The following is an 18,409-nucleotide window of genomic DNA, read 5'->3' on the forward strand; positions in this document are numbered from 1 at the left end:
TGGTAGCATACGCGATGAATATATAGTCCTACTGTATGCCCAAAAATTTTTTGCAAGGGATGTATGTTTGTCTTTGAATATTTTTTTTTTTTTTTTTTATAGAATAGGAAGGTGGACGAGCATATGGGCCACCTGATGGTAAGTGGTCACCAAACGCCCTTAGACATTGGCATTGTTAGAAATGTCAACCATCGCTTATAGCCAATGCGCCACCAACCTTGGGAACTAAGATTTTATGTCCCCTTGTGCCTGATATTATATTGAATTAAAGATAATTTCTTGTTGTTATACATAAATAAATATATACATAACATAAATAATGCCTGCAACAGAAGCCCACATAACTAAAATAAGATACTTACAAGCAAAGCGACACACGTGCGGGTACTACAGTTGTATCTGAAATTAACTAAAAATCAACTAAAAACAATAAGCAATAACTACAAAAATGAACGATATTAATATAGCCCTTATTCTATTGATCATAGGGAGCATAATTCTTTATGATAACGTCACTACTTATTTTCATTACATTACTAATTAACTTTGGACATCATTTAACTCTATTAGTGTTGCCACGCTTCAGTTATAAAATGTTATAAAACATTATTGAACATTTGTTCAATTGTTGCAAAGGTTATCAAATGTTTTCATCTTCCACTATCACTAGTTCCGGTTGCGGTATCATCAGCTTGTGAGAAGGAGGTGAGTATTAAATATTAGGCATCCATGTGTTAAGTGAGGTTATAAGCTAACTCTTGACACGCAACTGCTGTCAGTTCAAACAATATGACATTTGTATCACAAACGTATACACGAACGAACTCAGTCACCAACACACATGTACACACATACACACACACACATAAACAACGCAGGCGTATACAATAAATTATGTCTAAGAAACAAACAAAAAACTAGAATCGCTCTGGGATTTACTTAGTTGCAATATCGTCATGTAATTAATTATGAGTCAGCTGACTGCCTCGTTGGTCTAGTGGCTTGATGTAAGGCCGCAGACTCGGAGGTCCTGGGTTCGATTCCCAGGTCGGGCCAATAAAAAGTTATTGGGTTTTCCTGTCATAAAATTCTCAGTAGCAGCCCGGAGTCTGGAAGTTGGAAGTGTGTTCACTCCCGTGCCTCGGAAAGCACGTAAAGCCGTTGATCCTGCGCCTGAACTCTTTCCGGTCGTGTCGGATTGCCGTCCCATCGGATTATGAGAGTTAGGGAATAGAGAGTGCACCTGTGTTTGCGCACACACTTGTGCACTATAATATCTCCTGCGTAGTTGTCTAATCTTTCTTAAGATTAGCTGCCGTGGCCGAAATCGGTCTGGAGGACATTATTATTATTAAATATGAGTCAACTGATTTGTCGCTATTGGAAAAGATTACGGTCTCCTTCGCACTCTTTCGCTTCTCTATCTATCGAGTCTACTCACTAATCTAGACACGGTTAAGCGTGTCTAGCTAAGTTCATAATATATTACTATGAAACTTACGCTATGCTTTTTATATAAAATGTGTTAGAAATTAAATGTTGTTGTTTTCATTGCTAAGCCGATAGTGATGTTTATATGAACATTAAAACCTGCACTTTAAAGAAAACCGTAATTCTATCACATATAATTCCTTATTCAAAACGAAGTCGAACCATGGTGTATAATATATAAAAAAAAAGTTCAGTTGGTAATATTTATTTTCATTTGTAAAGCACCACGTGACAAGATTACATTACATATGATTTGCTTTATTCCGGAAATGTAGACTTAGAAATCAAAATGCGAACGTCTTGTGAAGTTTATATTGAAATTATTATTTAAAAAAAAAACCTTTTTATAGGCTGCCAATAATATTGCATTTATTAAATATTTGTTTTAAAATTAATTTCTAAGTCGACATTATCGAAAATATTATTAGTCTTAGTATTAAAAAGCGTAAAAATTAAAGAAATTATAATTTGGTTTTTTTCCATTTCATTATATATTTAATATTACCCTATTTTTATGTTTTAAATCAAATGTCTGTAGCGTAAATATATTTGGAATCGATTCTAAAACCATATATTTTATTGAAAACATTTTAAGAGGTTATTCATAGAATACTCGTTTATGTAATTCGTTTGATGTTAAACGACTATTGACTTTCTTGTCGCTTCTCCATAGAATCTTTATTTCGAAGCGGTGATAGCTTTTTATTGTTTTTAACACATGCCTGCATCAGCCAATGCCAATCATAAATTATTTTTAATATTTTTTTTTATGCTTTGTTAAATGTACATTAGTTTTAAAATAATAATAATAATAATATCCTGGGACATTATTCACACACGGCCATCTTATATACTATGGAAACCGGACAACTGATATACTACATATACTACTTTTCTTTTGTAAATACATACTTATATAGATAATTACACCCAGACTCAAGACAAACAGACATGTTCATGCACAAATATCTGTCCTTGGTGGGAATTGTACCCACAACCGTCGGCGTGAAAGGCAAGTATCTACCAACCACGCCAACCGGCCCGTCAATTGGTGGAAGTAACATGACGATTAAACCCAAATAGGGTAACTTTTGAAATGTATTGATAACAAGATCGTAATATTATTGTATAGTATAACGTTTGGAGGGAATAATTAGTAATTAGTTTACTGGTGGTAGAGCTTTGTGCAAGCTCGTCTGGGTAGGTACCACCCACTCATCAGATATTCTACCGCAAAACAGCAGTACTTGGTATTGTTGTGTTCCGGTTTGAAGGGTGAGCGAGCCAGTGTAATTACAGGCACAAGAGGCATAACATTTTAGTTCCTACGGTTGGTGGCGCATTGGTGATGTAAGCGATGGTTAACATTTCTTACAATGCCAATGTATATGGGCGTTAGTGACCACTTACCATCAGGTGGCCCATATGCTCGTCCGCCTACCTATTCTATAAAAAATAATAATAATTAGAAGATTTGCCTTTAAGCGCGCACGTTTAAAATGTTCATAAAATGAAACGGAGGCCGATAGAAGATGCTTTACATTAGCGGCAGATCCGCTGATTTGATATTTTTTAAGATTTGTTAAGATGTAAAAAAAAACTAAATACGAAATATTCCAAGCTAGTTTTTTTATGAATAATTTAGGCCGACTGCCAAATGGTCCGCCTCATGGTAAGCGGTACCTACCCAAACGGGCGTGCATAAAGCCCTACCACCAATAATAATACTCCGCTATAAGATATAGTTGAAGAAACCTGCATGTATCTAATTTCATGGAAATTCTGCCACCTGTGTATTCCACCAACCCGCATTGGAGCAGCATGGTGGAATAAGCTCCAAACCTTCTCAAAAAAGGAGAGGAGCCCATAGCCCAGCAGTGGGACGTTCACAGGCTGTTACTACATAACTACCGATAATAATCTATAAGATAATTACGTCAAACATGTATAAAATACTTGAATACATTTTAGTAAAGCATTTTTATTACTAAAGCAAATAGTTCTACTCTTTTTAACTAAACATTCTAAACCGATTCATGAATAAAAATTGTATTATATGAATAACCCATAATTTTTGCATTGAATATTTATGTGGTCAAATTATACACCTGCCACTCTCAAACATAGCGGTCGCATTGGAAAGGATCAGATATGTCAAGACTATTATATTTAAGAACCACTTGAGCAGAACTAGACTAGATTAATAGACCATTTGGTATAAATTTCACTTTAAAAAAAAAGTTACATCTTAAATAGCACAGCTGATAACTCTTAAGACTATTATGTACGTTTTTATTATCAATAATCGGCTTATTAAGTTGTAAAACGCTGTCTAGTTATAAACTATATAGGATTTCACGTACATCTAAATTAATTATAATAATTCAAATCTAATATTGCAACATAAAATGCATGCTTTATAATATTATTAATACCATTGTAAACACTCATGCTTCGATTCATACTTTTAAGTAAGCTTCAAATAAAAACAAATAATGGTACACTACCATTTGTTTGTAACAACAATGTTGACTATCTAAATAAGTGCTATGCTCAAAATACAATTACAGAAAAAGCGACCTTCGTTATTCGAAATAAAAAAAAAAAATACAATCGAAATTGAAATTTGTATCATCATGTCAAATTATATGCAAAGGTCATTCACGGTTTCGAATTAAAAAATTAAAACGTCTACATTGATCTGCTTAAACAAATGTCAAATTTAAATTTCGATCTGTCAAAGTTGACATAACAAACTCCAACGAAAGCGTACGACGTGTAGGTGTTCGTCAAAACGTCATGAGGTGCAACATTTCAAGCCACTACAGTCACAGTTCACTGTCCGCGCCCTCCGCCTACAGAACCCGTAACATTTCAACGCGAAACAGCACAGCCCGCACTTTTTACTACCATCCGACTTGCAAGACTCGCGGCTGTTCAGCCTTTGCAACTCGGGAACATCCTTATCGCACACTCTACCCTTCCCTTTCTCGTCTTTCCCGCTCAATAGCATGTCCAGTCTGGACTTCAATTGGGAGGGCGACACGCTTCTGTCCCTCGTAAGTTTATTCGATTTGATATCGATATTCGGTCCAACGATATCGATTATTTCTGTCAAATCGTCGGATCCGTTCGACGTGTCCGCGTTCGGTGTGTGCGATTCTACACTCTCCGGCGTGTATGGGTCGAGGAATTTCGTGGGACTCAATAGTGTTGTATCGATATCGTTAACGAAAATTCCATCGCAGCTGGAGTAGTCAGCGCTAGTGATTTCAACGAATGGTATTCCAGACGTCTTCTCGTTGAGCGAGCTGGTTCTGGTGCGTTTTAGCCTTTGGTTGTCGGATAGTAGTTTGTCGGGGTGGCTTGAAGAATAATCAATATGCTTTAGTTTTTTAGTGTACAAATCGGGATCTGTAGGTAGGCGGGGAATTCTCTGCGTTGGGGTCATTCTAGCTGCGCAAGCGCATAAGGCACAAGACATACTCTCACAACACTGTACGATACCTCGATCGCTTTGCAGCATCACTCGGAGATAAATCGGCTGTGGAGAGAACATTTTCGATTGGTAGAATGTGTGTTTACCCTTAAAATTAACTTTATACGCTGTATGATCGTGTAACTAGTTTCGATATTTAAAAAAAATAATAATATTAAGCTCGCATATACAGCACAATATTAGTTTAAAAGAGTATTCAATTACTACCGAAATAGTATAATTAATCTACTGCCTTGAATGAGTTTAAAGTTCAATATGGGTGAGTTTTAGAAAGTGGTAGAAATTATAAAGTCTTTCTACATGCAGTGTTTTATTAAAGAATATAAATCTTGTTGGGGTAACGTAAATGTTGGCATATGGCTTACCTTATGATCACCCATGCAGGCTGCGTCTCCTATCACACCGTATTCGCTTCTACGACGAGTGGGTGCATCCACTAGTCGCCTGAGTTCAGCCGATGTTTCTCCAGATTTAGGCGAACCTTCCGATTGGTTCCTGACTAACTTACGACGACCAGGAGAAACTTCAGAATCCGATACCCTGTAATTATTTTTATTTTAGCTGTTCATTTATTTATACTAAAATTTATCTTAGAAGCCTTAGCCCAGCAGTGGGACATTAACTTAACATTATTGTGATTTACACATATATTATGATCGCAGAATTATTACATCACGGCAGATACAAGCACATCCATTTTAACAAACATTTCCTTCAGGCAAATTTGAAGCTTAATCGTTAATAATAAGGTTCAAAATGGATGGAACGATTTATATTTTGTTTATGGGATGAAATGAATTATAAAACACACTACGACATCAACATTCCGTTAAATATGTTCACGAACGTGACGCAGCGTGGTAGAGTCAGAAAAAAAACCGCGATGCAAATAGTTTTAAAGTAAAATTTAATTTTTTCTTCAATTTAGATACATCAAAACAAAATGAAAAACAGCTTCTGCATAAATCATGACCACGTGGAATGGTGGCAAGTGGTTTTTCGAATCGCAATTTTGATTGTCTGACCGATAAATGAAACGCCCACGTGACTAATAACGGCAACAAAACTGATATATTTAATGTTTCTATACAATTCCGCCAAGGGTTTAAAATACAACGTCTGATATTAATGCATGAGTTGACATATTAAAGCGCATTTGTCTATCGAGTACTTAAGCGTCTTGGGCATCCGTATGGAAGGGAGTAGCGGCCCACCAGTAACAGCATTCACAAGGAGAGGAGAGGCGTTAGGTAATTTACACACTGCGAGCTTAAATTAGTGGAATAAGTGCAAACTATGATGATGATGAGATGAACGATGATGATTTAAATATGACATTAATGTATATTGACTTATCACAGATCTCTTTGCTTACTTCATTTATTACCTTGGAAAACATAGGTTATGTTGAAAAATTTTAGCTTTCTAAAGTCAGTGGTTTTGGCGGTGCGTTGATAGGTTAGATCAAATGATTCTGTAGGTATAAATTTGGTATTTAAGGCATTATTAAAAAAATATTATCAGTAATTAGTTTTTTTTCTATAGAATAGGAAGGCGGACGACAATGGGTCACCTGATGGTAAGTGGTCACCAACGCCCATAGACATTGGCATTGTAAGAAATGTCAACCATCGCTTTCATAGCCAATGCGCTACCAACCTTGAGAACTAAGATTTTATATACCTTATGTACTTACACTGGCTCACTCACCCTTCAAACCAGGATTTCATAATATCAACTACTGCTATTTTGCGGTAGAATATCTAATGACTATAATTTATTTTGGATTTCAAATGATTGTCATTTGCTATAAACAAAAAAAAAAAAAAAGAGATCTGTGATTAAGTTAATTGACTCTGTCATCGCTGATGCTTATTGGATTATACACGGATAACTTTCATCACAACCGTTCCATGACTTACTGTTTTTTATTTGCGAAATTCCCTTTCAACCTGTAAAATTTCTCTCTTTAAAAACAAATTCCTTTTAAAAATCGAAGCAAAGCGATGAGACTTATTAAATCTGCACATAAAGTCTGCTTTGTCGAAACTTTTGCTATTCGGCTGTAGTAATCATTGAACAGAGCCTTAGATCTTTATATAGTAAATGATCGAACATTTCCCTCTAAAAGGACATTACATTAAAATACATTAGTTTATCATATTTAATTAAAAAGAAAAATCTTTTGTTCGCCCATTGGTCGAACACATGATTTTGCATCTTTTGACGAGCAGAAGAGAAAAATGCATTGAACTGTTGTATCAATTTGTTTACTTGTAGATATTAATAATATAAATTAAATCCGAATCAATCGATTACAAATAATGTTATTTTAGAATTTATATAATAACCACGTGATCGCATTTTGGTCAGGGCGACCAATATTAATAGCCAACCAAGTGTTTGATATTATCTCTCCTCATATAACGACGGGACTCTCGTGGAAAAAGATCAAGCACAGGACCATTTTTGTGAGATCCTAGGCACATGTGGCGTACACCGAGTGAGCGTCGGGGCGGCACTGACCTGGCGCTGATGGCGTGCTGCAGCGCGGTGGGGTCGGCGATGCTCTTCCGCCCCACGGCGGCCGGCACGCCCAGCACCTCCAGCTCCGTCGCGCTGCACTTTTTCTCTAGTATCTTTCCGGGGCTCATCTGCATTTTTTATTTAATTAACACCGAGCACGATCACGTTTGCCCGTGGACACTGACACTGCAGGAAACCATTTTATCACATCTATGGATAACCCCGCACAGGATCCCAGGCCCAAATTTAAATGAATATACGGTATTTATATTCCATATTAAAGGTCCAATTCGAGGTCACCTGAGTGTTCTGTCGCGCCGGCGAGCCCGAGCGCGCCGGGCTGCTGTCGGAGGACGACAGCCGCCCGCTGCCGCTGTCCGAGTCAGCCACCGACTTCCTATGAAGCAACTACATTTAAGTATATGTACAGTAACAGTAACAGCCTGTTAATGTCCCGCTGCTGGGCTAAGGCCTTCTCTCCCTTTTGAGGAGAAGGTTTGGAGCTTATTCCACCACGCTGCTGAAATTAGACACATGCAGGTTTCCTCACGATGTTTTCCTTCACCGTCAAGCACTAGATGAATTATAAACACAAATTAAGCACGTGAAAATTCAGTGGTGCTAGCCTGGATTTGAACCCACGATCATCGGTTAAGATTCACGCATTTTAACCACTAGGCCATCTCGTCTCTTCTTAAGTATATAACACAAGAAAAATAAATAATAGCCTGCGAAATAAATAATAATAGCTTGTAACACAAACTTGTGGGTTTAAATTAGTAGTGGATGATCGGAAATTGTTGAACTTATATAGGGAATAAGTATCTTATGAACATATTAACATTTTACCTTCCGGTTAAGGTGAGTTCTGGCAGTCTTTAATTTATAGTCGAAAAACACTTAACATGTCAAAACCATTATCCAAAACATGCCCCCCCCCCCTCAGTTCACGATAAATTCTCGCAGTCCGCACGTACCTGGAGCTGTGCCTGGCGTCGGGCTGCAGCAGCAGTCGTGCCGACTGCGACAGCAACACGCGGTCGCACCACGCGGGACATCTGGTTTAAGAGATTTATTTCACAAAAAAGAATACAATTCACTTAATATGATAAATACACGTTAACCATATAAGTAAATATAAAAATTACGGAACCGGTGGGTATTAGTAAATTCTTAATATAGTTTGGTACATATCGTTTACAATAGTTACACTTGATATATAAATACATATATATATTTTATTTATTTCATATATATATATATTTACTGGTGGTAGGGCTTTGTGCAAGCTCGTCTGGGTAGGTACCACCCACTCATCAACTATTCTACCGCAAAACAGCAATACTTGATATTGTTGTGTTCCGGTTTGAAGGGTGAGTGAGCCAGTGTAATTACAGGCACAAGGGACATAAAATCTTAGTACCCAAGGTTGGTGGCGCATTGGATATGTAAGCGATGGTTGACATTTCTTACAATGCCAATGTCTAAGAGCGTTGGTGACCACTTACCATCAGGTGGCCCATATGCTCGTCCGCCTTCCTATTCTATAAAAAAAAAATATTTAATATTTTCATATATATATATATATATATATATATATATTTATGTATGTATATCATCATATATGTACAGTTATAATTATGCGTGTACAAATCCGGAATTTGAGATCCAAGGCCTCATTTCGACGCGGTTAGAGGTAAATAATATTATTATTTGGTGTGTGCCCTGTAAACTTAGCCATGTTCGGAAGTTATTCGTACATCACTATCAGCCATGGTGGCTACTTACAATGTACAGCCGGAGACAAACGGCCGGCGTTTATAAGAGTTTGTTGTCGGTCCTGTTCCTCTCGGTAAAACCTCGTTAAATGATGATTTAAAAGTACTTGTAATGAGTATAATTTGATCGTAATATTATGTACATTTGCTATCAATGCGTTTTATTATCCGTATTAGTGAGACTCTTTTTGGTGTTAGGGTTTTGCGCCCATTTGGGTAGGAACCACCCGCTCATCAGATATTCTAACACCAACCAGAAATATTGGTATTGTAGCAATTGACAATGAAAACCATGTTTAATATTTCTTACAGTAACAGCCTGTTAATGTCCCTCTGCTGGGCTAAGGCCTCCTCTCCCTTTTGAGGAGAAGGTTTGGAGCTTATTCCACCACGCTGCTCCAATGCGGGTAGGTAGAATTCACATGTGGCAGAATTTCAGTGAAATTAGACACATGCAGGTTTCCTCACGATGTTTTCCTTCACCGTAAAGCACGAGATGAATTATAATCACAAATTAAGCACATGAAAATTCAGTGGTGCTTCCCCGGGTTTGAACCCACGATCATCGGTTAAGATTCACGCGTTCTTACCACTAGGCCATCTCGACGTCAATAATTCGACGAATATTTCTTACAGTGCTAATATTTATGGGCGGTGACTTACCATCAGGTGGCCCATTTATTCGTCTGCCTATCTATTACATAAAAAAAAGTTTTATTAGCTCCGTGAATAAATTACCTGGTTTTCATATAGTGTGTGGGGAGATGCACGTCCTCTTCGAATGGGTAAGTGGGGGGGAATTTGACGGGAAATTCGAATAAATGAGCTCGTAGCGATTCCAGTTCGCGATCGAATTTTTGTAACTGAAAGAATGGAAATATAAGCAAATTTAGAATATTAGAAAATAGCCTTTGTGCGGAAATTATAAATAGCTGATTATCTTGAAGTCGGAATGACCGGCCATTTTAAAATTTATTTTTTTCGCTAATAATTTATGTACCAAATCTTAAAACAAAGATACTAAACTGGAAGTATTTTAAAGCTGATCTGTCACTTTGTACAGTCATTCTGATGCACGCCATTTTTGAGTGAAATTTGACAATTTTTCCTCGCATCGCACATCATCGCACACGAGGTGATTTCCGAACCGGTGGTAGATTTATGACAATCAATAAGAAAGTGTAACGCTTCTATATTGAATAAGGATTTTTGACTTTTGACATAATTTTATACAAGCTATAATAATTTATTATATAATTCCGTTTAATTATTTATAAATCTGTTAAGTTATATAATGCTATAGACTTACAATACCATGTCAGTCCTTAGTGAAATGCGCTGCTGTTTATAAAATTTGTTTTTGATCATACTTCATTCCGTATATTTCGAATACTATCCTTTTTATTTAACAATAAATTAAAAGTATGTGATAATTAGACAGTATTACACAGAAATGTTTCAACTTAAACTAAAAGTTATATTCTAACGGAGTCATTATAGAAATAGTTCACTGGTGGTAGGGCTTTGTGCAAGCTCGTCTTGGTAGGTACCACCCACTCATCAGTTATTTTACCGCAAAACATCAGTACTTGGTATTGATGTGTTCCGGTTTGAAGAGTGAATGAGCCAGTGTAATTACAGGCACAAGGGACATAAAATCTTAGGTCCCAAGGTTGGTGGCGCATTGGCAATGTATGCCAATGTCTAAGGGCGTTGGTGATCACTCAACATCAGGTGGCCCATATGCTCGTCCGCCTTCCTATTCTATAAAAAAAAAGTTTTCTCGTCTTATTAACTTTTATTACTGTTACTATGGGGTAACTTTTGCCCAACACAGTCCTCAAGTTTCTCTATTAACTCTCTGTCTTACCCAAGGTTCCCTGAACACCTTCTGATGGTCAACGTGAGCGAACTCCTTCTTGCCAACAGTAAGTACTATGCGGTCGTCTGACTTGGAACGGTATTGAAGTTTGGACGAATCGACGCTCGCGCCATTTTGTAATCGACATGACGCTAGTTCTTCTGTCACTTTCTGAGGAAAACAATTTATAAAATGGATAACTTTACACGTCTGATATCTGCGTTTCTAGTGATTAAGCATGCTTATTTCAAGACTTTTCGTAAGCCCGTCTGGGTAGGTAACACCCATTCATCAGATATTTTACTGCCGAACAGCAATACTTAGGATTAAGGTTGAGTAAGCCAGTGATAACATGCACAAGGGACATGTCTTCTCATATCTCCTAAGATTAGTAGCGCATTGACGATGTAAGTATATCGGAGGACGCAAGTGCGAATGTCCATGGGCGGTGACCACTTAACAGTAGCCAGTCTGTCTTATTATTTAAAATCAAACAATACACAAAAACATTTAAAGTTAATATTGGCATGTAAATTAAATAAACAAATAAAAGTAACGATCTGTTAAATACAGGAACTTTGCCTTATAGGTATATAGATGAAACAAAAAGCAAAGCAAACTATTAAAAAGGTACACATACCTAACACCTGCCCCCCCCCCCCCACACTCGAACGGGAGTGAAACTGCGGGTGAAAACTACTAAAATGCAATGATCACGTACCTTGACTACGGCCCCCGTATCCGTCCTAAAATTAAAGTCTCCGAATATGAAATACGGTGCGGCGTTCACATCTGAGTGCAAATGACGGAGAGTGTGCCGTAACGCACGCCTTCGACTTCGACAATATACCTGAGAAATATATCATTATTTATAAATGTACTAATAAAATAATAGCACACCGAGTCGGCCCAGTGGTAAGAACGCGTGAATCTTAACCGATGATCGTGGGTTCAAACCCGGACAAGTACCACTGAATTGTCATGTGCTTAATTGATATATAAATCATCATTTAGACATGTGTCGAATTAACTGAAATTCTGCCACATGTGTATTCCACCAACCCGCATTGGAGCAGCGTGGTGGAATAAGGTCCAAACCTTCTCCTCAAAAAAAGGGAGAGGAAGCCTTAGCCCAGCAGTGGGACATTCACAGGCTGTTACTGAAGCACGATGATTATAAAAATAATATAAATATAATTATTGTAAAACGTAATGTGATTATTAATATATTGAAATGATTTGTGGCGGAGGCTTTAGAACTTTGAAGTAGCTGCTATACTGCATACTAATATTACTTAAGGCGGGCTACTGCTTACATAAGTTTAAAATATTATATAGTTATATACTACCTTATATATTACCTTAACCTTTACAATCTTGTCATCCATTTTTTTAACGCTGGAAAAACGCGTTACGTGTTTCCCCCACGGGAACAGTGGGGGGGTATGTGGGGCTCGCCGGTGTCCAAGGCGCCGAGTGCGCCCCGAATATCGGAATACCCACTAAAAAACCAGCGGTACCTTTTCCGTCTTAACGAGGAGCGCCACGGGATCGTTTTCGCTTGCTACAGCGACGCTCTGACGGGCGGCCTGCCTAAGGAGGCCTCCATTCTCTTGGGAGATATTCCGAAGTTCGGGGCCCACATACCCCCACATACCCCCCCCCCCCACACTGTTCCCGTGGGGGAAACACGTAATGCGTTTTTCCAGCATAAAAAAGCGATAATTACTCCCAGATTAGAAGCCGTGGATATAAATACTAGAGTCAATAAAACATTTAAGTATAAATATTTATATATAAAAGTGTATGTTCGCGATGCGAAGGCACACATATATGTGTTTCTAAAAGGTATAAAATATACCACTCTCATAGACCAAATATAAAAAGAAACAATTGGTAAAAAATATGAAACATTGAAGAACAAATTCGCAAGCATGGACACATATACGTAAGACGATAAAAAAAAAACGACAAAAAAGTTTTTACTTACAGAAGGAAAAGGCTCCATAGCAAGCAGATTCGAAGCATCGTGAAACAGATGTATATTAACGAACTCGATCGCAGTGCCGCGGATTGACCATCGCGTCCTGAGGAACCCTTTACGTGACCACTTGCACTAAAAAAAGTCATTCCATTTCATCGTAATTATATTTGAATTTGGAATTTATTCTGACGTAACTTTTTTAGTTACTTAACTTGGTGATACAGTGCACTATGAAAATGGTAAGGGACTTACTTCAGGGAAGAAATGCTGAGGAAACTTTGCCTTCTCCTTCGTTGTAACCTTCTCAATGTTCCCACTATTCACCTCCTTTCCAACCACGTCGACGTACGACTTCAGTTCGAAGTCCCACATCTTGAGATCAGTCAGAGTGGAATGCGCGAAGTACAAGTTGCCTAAAGCCTAGAACAAATAAACTAAATTAAAGTTACAGTTGTACATCCTGACTTAAAAATCCTAATTCTTATAGTAACAATTGTCCTCCTATTCAGCCTGCTTGACTCGTCCTGAGGTATTTACAAGTATAAGCGCTTGAAAGCCTGGCCATTAGTTAAAATCAATGAGTTCTAACCATTTAAATTTCGAACTAAATTTAACTTTTGACTATTATTTAAATGTTGTTTGTATGCACGGTTCCTGTTTTCAACAGAACATTGCTTACATCAAACAGTATATAAACTTCCTACGGAAGATTTGAATTTCGAAGGATGTTTTTTAAATAAAATCTTAAATCATTTGCTTAATCAAATAAGAGGTCTGTTTATATTTTTGCTTCTTAAAATGATATTTTACAATTTAATTTTTAACTATAAGGTAAGTACATCTTAAAAATTTTCATAAATATTATGTAAATATTATGCATACTCCAACTTAAAGGAAACAAATTTTATCTAAAGAGGTGAACTTTTAAATGGGAACACCTTCGTGGTGTAACATATTTAATAAAAAAAAGAACCAACAATATTGTATTAAAATCAGCAATTTTACGTAAAATAACTAACAGTATTGTTAAATATGACGAATTTTTACCACTACAATATTAACTAATTTTAAATTTTTATTTAATCGTATAATTGGATATCTAATATATTCGTACAATGCATCGTTCAAGTCGAAATTTGTTTGTACATTTAGATTTCGAAAAGTATTTGAAAATATATATGTAAAAGTTAAAACAATATATTTTAATCAAAGTCTACACAAAACTAAAATATACCTATTGTTTAAATAACACACACTTTTAAAACACCATTAATAAGCTGAACAAAGACGTATAACAAAGACCAAATTAACTTGTATCACAATATTTCTAAATTTATATTTATGCAAACGAAAATAACCCTTAAATCTTAGCCTCTAGTGTTGATTATTCTAGTCAGTATTTCATACAAATAAACGAAATACATAGCTTTCACTATTTAAGTTAAAATTAAAATACGTACCTGCATAGTCCCTGGAGATAAATTAAAAACGATACCACGAGGCGTATTTTATGTTTTGTTTGGACTTGAAATGCAATCTCTGCTTACATTGGAATATATACTTATATTTATATACATAATATTGATTTATTGTATATTATTTAATTTTGTATATATCTATAAATATCTATTATTAATTCGATTTGTATTTTTAGTATCTTTAGTATTTTTATTTGTATTATTTTTATTTTTAGCTTTTCAAATGTTATTCCTAAATTTTAGTCATTTAACATAAGAAGTTCTGTTTTATGCTTTAGTTCTTTAAGTCGTATCATTTTAAATTTGTGAAGTTCTTAATTTTAATTTTACTATCTATAAAAGCTGTTAGTTAGTTGTATGTGATGGATGCTGTGATTTCCTGTAACTGACGGAGCACATAATGTATTAAAGCTTGTCATGTGGATTCCTTGTTGGAAATTCTTTTAAAATAAAATAAAACAACTCGTTTACATTTTTATTGCACCACCTGCCCATTTCTTCATGGCATGATTCTAACCCTAAGATTGTCTGGATTAAATCGTTACTAAGCGATTAGGCCGCCTTATTGTACAAACGAGTACTTTTGTGTATATGGTGTATAATAAAAGAGTACCTATCTGTCTAACTATTTATATAAGAACGCTCAACGCTCAAGTTCTATAACGTAAAATATATAATAATATACTTGCGTTAATTTAAAACAATAACAACACGGCACCCTCGTTATTGTTCATTATAGTTATATATTCCATCAAATTTGGTGGATATCTAACAATTTTTTTCTTTTAATGCACCACATCCACAAGAGTAGGTTAAAAATCATTATTATAAAAGATATTTGTATGGACGTGATTACAGAAACGATAACAAATTCAATTTCGTTTAGAATTAACCTTCATAATGGACATTGGCTATGTTATATTAAACCGCTAAAATGAATGTGTTTTTTGTGGAGACCAATTTTACAATGAGAAGAAAAACGATCGAAATAATGCGTTTCTATGTATTAACCGTGAAACCGTGCGGTGTCGTGGTACGTCACGTTACGAATGCTACAAATTAATATATCAAATTATTAAAATGGCCTAGCGTTTAGAAAACACTTTCAAGAAACACATTATGCATTCCTTTAATCCTGGTTCATTACCAGCGAGATAAATAGTTCGAACCCTTAAACTATGGAACATCTACAGGCTATTATTTTACTTTTTACTTAATTTAAATCGCTTGAGGTAGTCAGGTGAACAAAAGGTCATTTTGCTGATAAGTTCCCGTGTACATAGCTAGTGATCCTCATCATCATCCCTTTGTCATCCACTTCTGGACATAGGCATCTCCATTCCAGAACACGTCTACTCCAACGGTTGTCGTGGTTACGAATTTTACAAATTAGAACTATCTACTATTAAAAACAATTGAAAACACAAATGTCAAAATTTTCTCAAACAATAATATGAAATGACTGTAAATAATAATAATAAAAAAATATATGCAACCCTTTTCTATCACAAACGCTTTTTTCGCTTCAAATTCAACCTTGAAATACTCTCATCGTGACAAAGATGTCGCACTTCAATTAAAAAAAAACGAAAGATGTCACGTCACACTACAATTAAAAAATCGTACTCAAAAATGTGTCAATTATAAAAAAAAATACTTTTGTTTCTTTCGCTGACTTATCCAAACGCAAGCTAAGTGTATGCCAAAGTTCACGTACATCGTCTATCTAAGATGGAAGTGCAAAATAAAATATTTACTTATGTTTACTAACAAAGTTTGTTTAAGATGTTCTGAAAATTGCTACACTTGCTGTTATTTATTTAATATAAAAAATTATGTTACTAATATATATAACGGGGTGGTATTGATCACGTGGGGCAGTTCGTTGTCTGTGCCGTTATCAGACATGTTGTAGGCGCAAAGTAAAAGTTCGGTCTTGTACAACTGTTGTTTATTTGTTCGCTTACAATCAATAATCACAAAATAACAATTAACCACGTCGATTAAAGTGGTTGGAAACGCAGCAAGTTCGCCCCGGAGTTCCTTTCCCAAGTCCCCTGCACGTGAGCGTTCAGCAAACCTCAAGTGTTCGATGTCAAACCATTAACAACTCATTATTCATTAACTGTCAAGTGGGCACTCTGAATTCCTGTATCGACCTTACTCAAGCGTGACGTTTCCTAGAACCGCTTGTAGACGGCGTTGTACTTAAATTATGGCGTCTTATCTTTGATTCTGCGACATATATGATTATTATTAATAATAATAATATCCTGGGACCTTTTTCACACACGGCCATCTGATCCCAAATTAAGTTTGTACAAAGCCAGGATGTGTATGGAAACCAGACAACTGATATACTACATATACTACTTTTCTTTTGTAAATACATACTTATATAGATAATTATACCCAGACTCAGGACAAACAGACATGTTCATGCACACAAATGTCTGTCCTGGGTGGGAATCGAACCCACAACCTTCGGCGTGAAAGGCAAGTATCTACGAACCACGCCAACCGGCTCGTCTTTCTTAATTAATTTTTCCTTTATTAATCGCGCTGTCTAGTCGTTAGCTATTATGAATATATTCTAGCGTGGAACAATAATTATAAAATTGTCAAATAAATTAGTCGTATGAACAGTGGAAACTGGAACACTTTGTTAGTTTCATTTATCGTTCGATCCCTAATATTACTTCGCCGTATGACGCCGTATACGTAGAGATGGCCCAGAGGTAAGTACCCGTGAATCCTAACCGATGATCGTGGGTTCAAACCCGGACAAGCATCACTACTTGTGAGGGCTTAGCCCAGCAGTGGGACATTAACAGGCTGTTACTGTTGTCGATGAAGGAAAACATCGTGACGAAACGTGCCTGTGTCTAATTTCACTGAAATTCTGCCACATGTATATTCCACCAATCCGCATTGGCTGTTACTGGTACTGGTATACAAAGCCAATACTAGCCAATATTAATATTATTTTTTATTCAATAAGATCCTAGATGACATGGTGTTTAGAACACGTTAACCTCAATGGAAGATTGCGGTTTCAAACACAGGCAAGCAATTCGTGAATCATGAATTTTCATGCGCTTAATTTGTGTTTCTAATTCATATGTCATATATGCGTTATAGCAGCGTGCGTTAAATAGGCTTCAAAAGTTTTATTTGGTGGTAGGGCTTTGTGCAAGCCCGTCTGATTTGGTACCATCCACACATCATATATTCAACCGCCAAACAATACTTCGTATTGTTTTATTTCGATTTGAAGGATTAGTGATCCAGTTTAAAAACGTTTTAGTTCCCAAGGTTGGTGACGGCGCGAAGTACAGCCAATGTGTTTGGGCAATGGTGACCTATTACTATCAGATGGCCTATATGCCCGTCCGTCTTCCTATTTTTAAAAAAAGAAGGTCTTATCCCAGCACTCGGCTATTTACTTCTTCTTAATCTTAAACTTTACTTTTCTTATAGGCAAAATTAAACCGTATAATTACGTTTTCATTTTAGTATAGATATTAAGACAAAAATATCATTTCTCTACGATTTCTCAAGTAAATATATATGTAATATTCCTCTAAGCACACCATACATTTTTAACGGAATTATTTCATCAATATAGTATTAAAAAATAAACGATATTGAAGTATTGTTAACAAAACATTTACTTTCCACAGCCACATCCCGTCATATAAATCTATTTGTAATTCGAACGACAAAATTACTTGCGTCACCGTTTTTCTAATAAGCGCTCGTGTAAAGATTGAGAGCCTGCCCATAAACTAA

At 36.2% G+C, this 18,409-nt stretch overlaps 1 protein-coding gene across 4 annotated transcripts in view; it reads right to left on the reverse strand.

The window, feature by feature from the left end:
• Positions 1-18,409, reverse strand: part of LOC126778108 (inositol polyphosphate-5-phosphatase A) — a 37,135-nt gene that overhangs the window by 7,982 nt on the left and 10,744 nt on the right. For 2 of the 4 annotated variants that reach the window (XM_050501495.1, XM_050501494.1), the window contains exons 3-13: positions 13,392-13,559; positions 13,146-13,271; positions 11,877-12,005; positions 11,165-11,326; positions 10,033-10,157; positions 8,494-8,574; positions 7,817-7,913; positions 7,517-7,644; positions 6,913-6,942; positions 5,356-5,530; positions 4,999-5,035 (exon numbers count right to left, since the gene is read on the reverse strand). In XM_050501495.1, coding sequence (XP_050357452.1) covers positions 4,999-5,035; positions 5,356-5,530; positions 6,913-6,942; positions 7,517-7,644; positions 7,817-7,913; positions 8,494-8,574; positions 10,033-10,157; positions 11,165-11,326; positions 11,877-12,005; positions 13,146-13,271; positions 13,392-13,559 — 1,258 coding nt within the window. Of the gene's footprint in view, positions 1-1,680; positions 5,036-5,355; positions 5,531-6,912; positions 6,943-7,516; positions 7,645-7,816; positions 7,914-8,493; positions 8,575-10,032; positions 10,158-11,164; positions 11,327-11,876; positions 12,006-13,145; positions 13,272-13,391; positions 13,560-18,409 lie in introns of those variants that run through there. The other 2 variants (XM_050501491.1, XM_050501492.1) reach the window with 2 other exon arrangements.

The sequence above is a fragment of the Nymphalis io genome, chromosome 25, assembly GCF_905147045.1.
Source record: "Nymphalis io chromosome 25, ilAglIoxx1.1, whole genome shotgun sequence".
NCBI classification, from domain to species: Eukaryota; Metazoa; Arthropoda; class Insecta; order Lepidoptera; family Nymphalidae; genus Nymphalis; species Nymphalis io.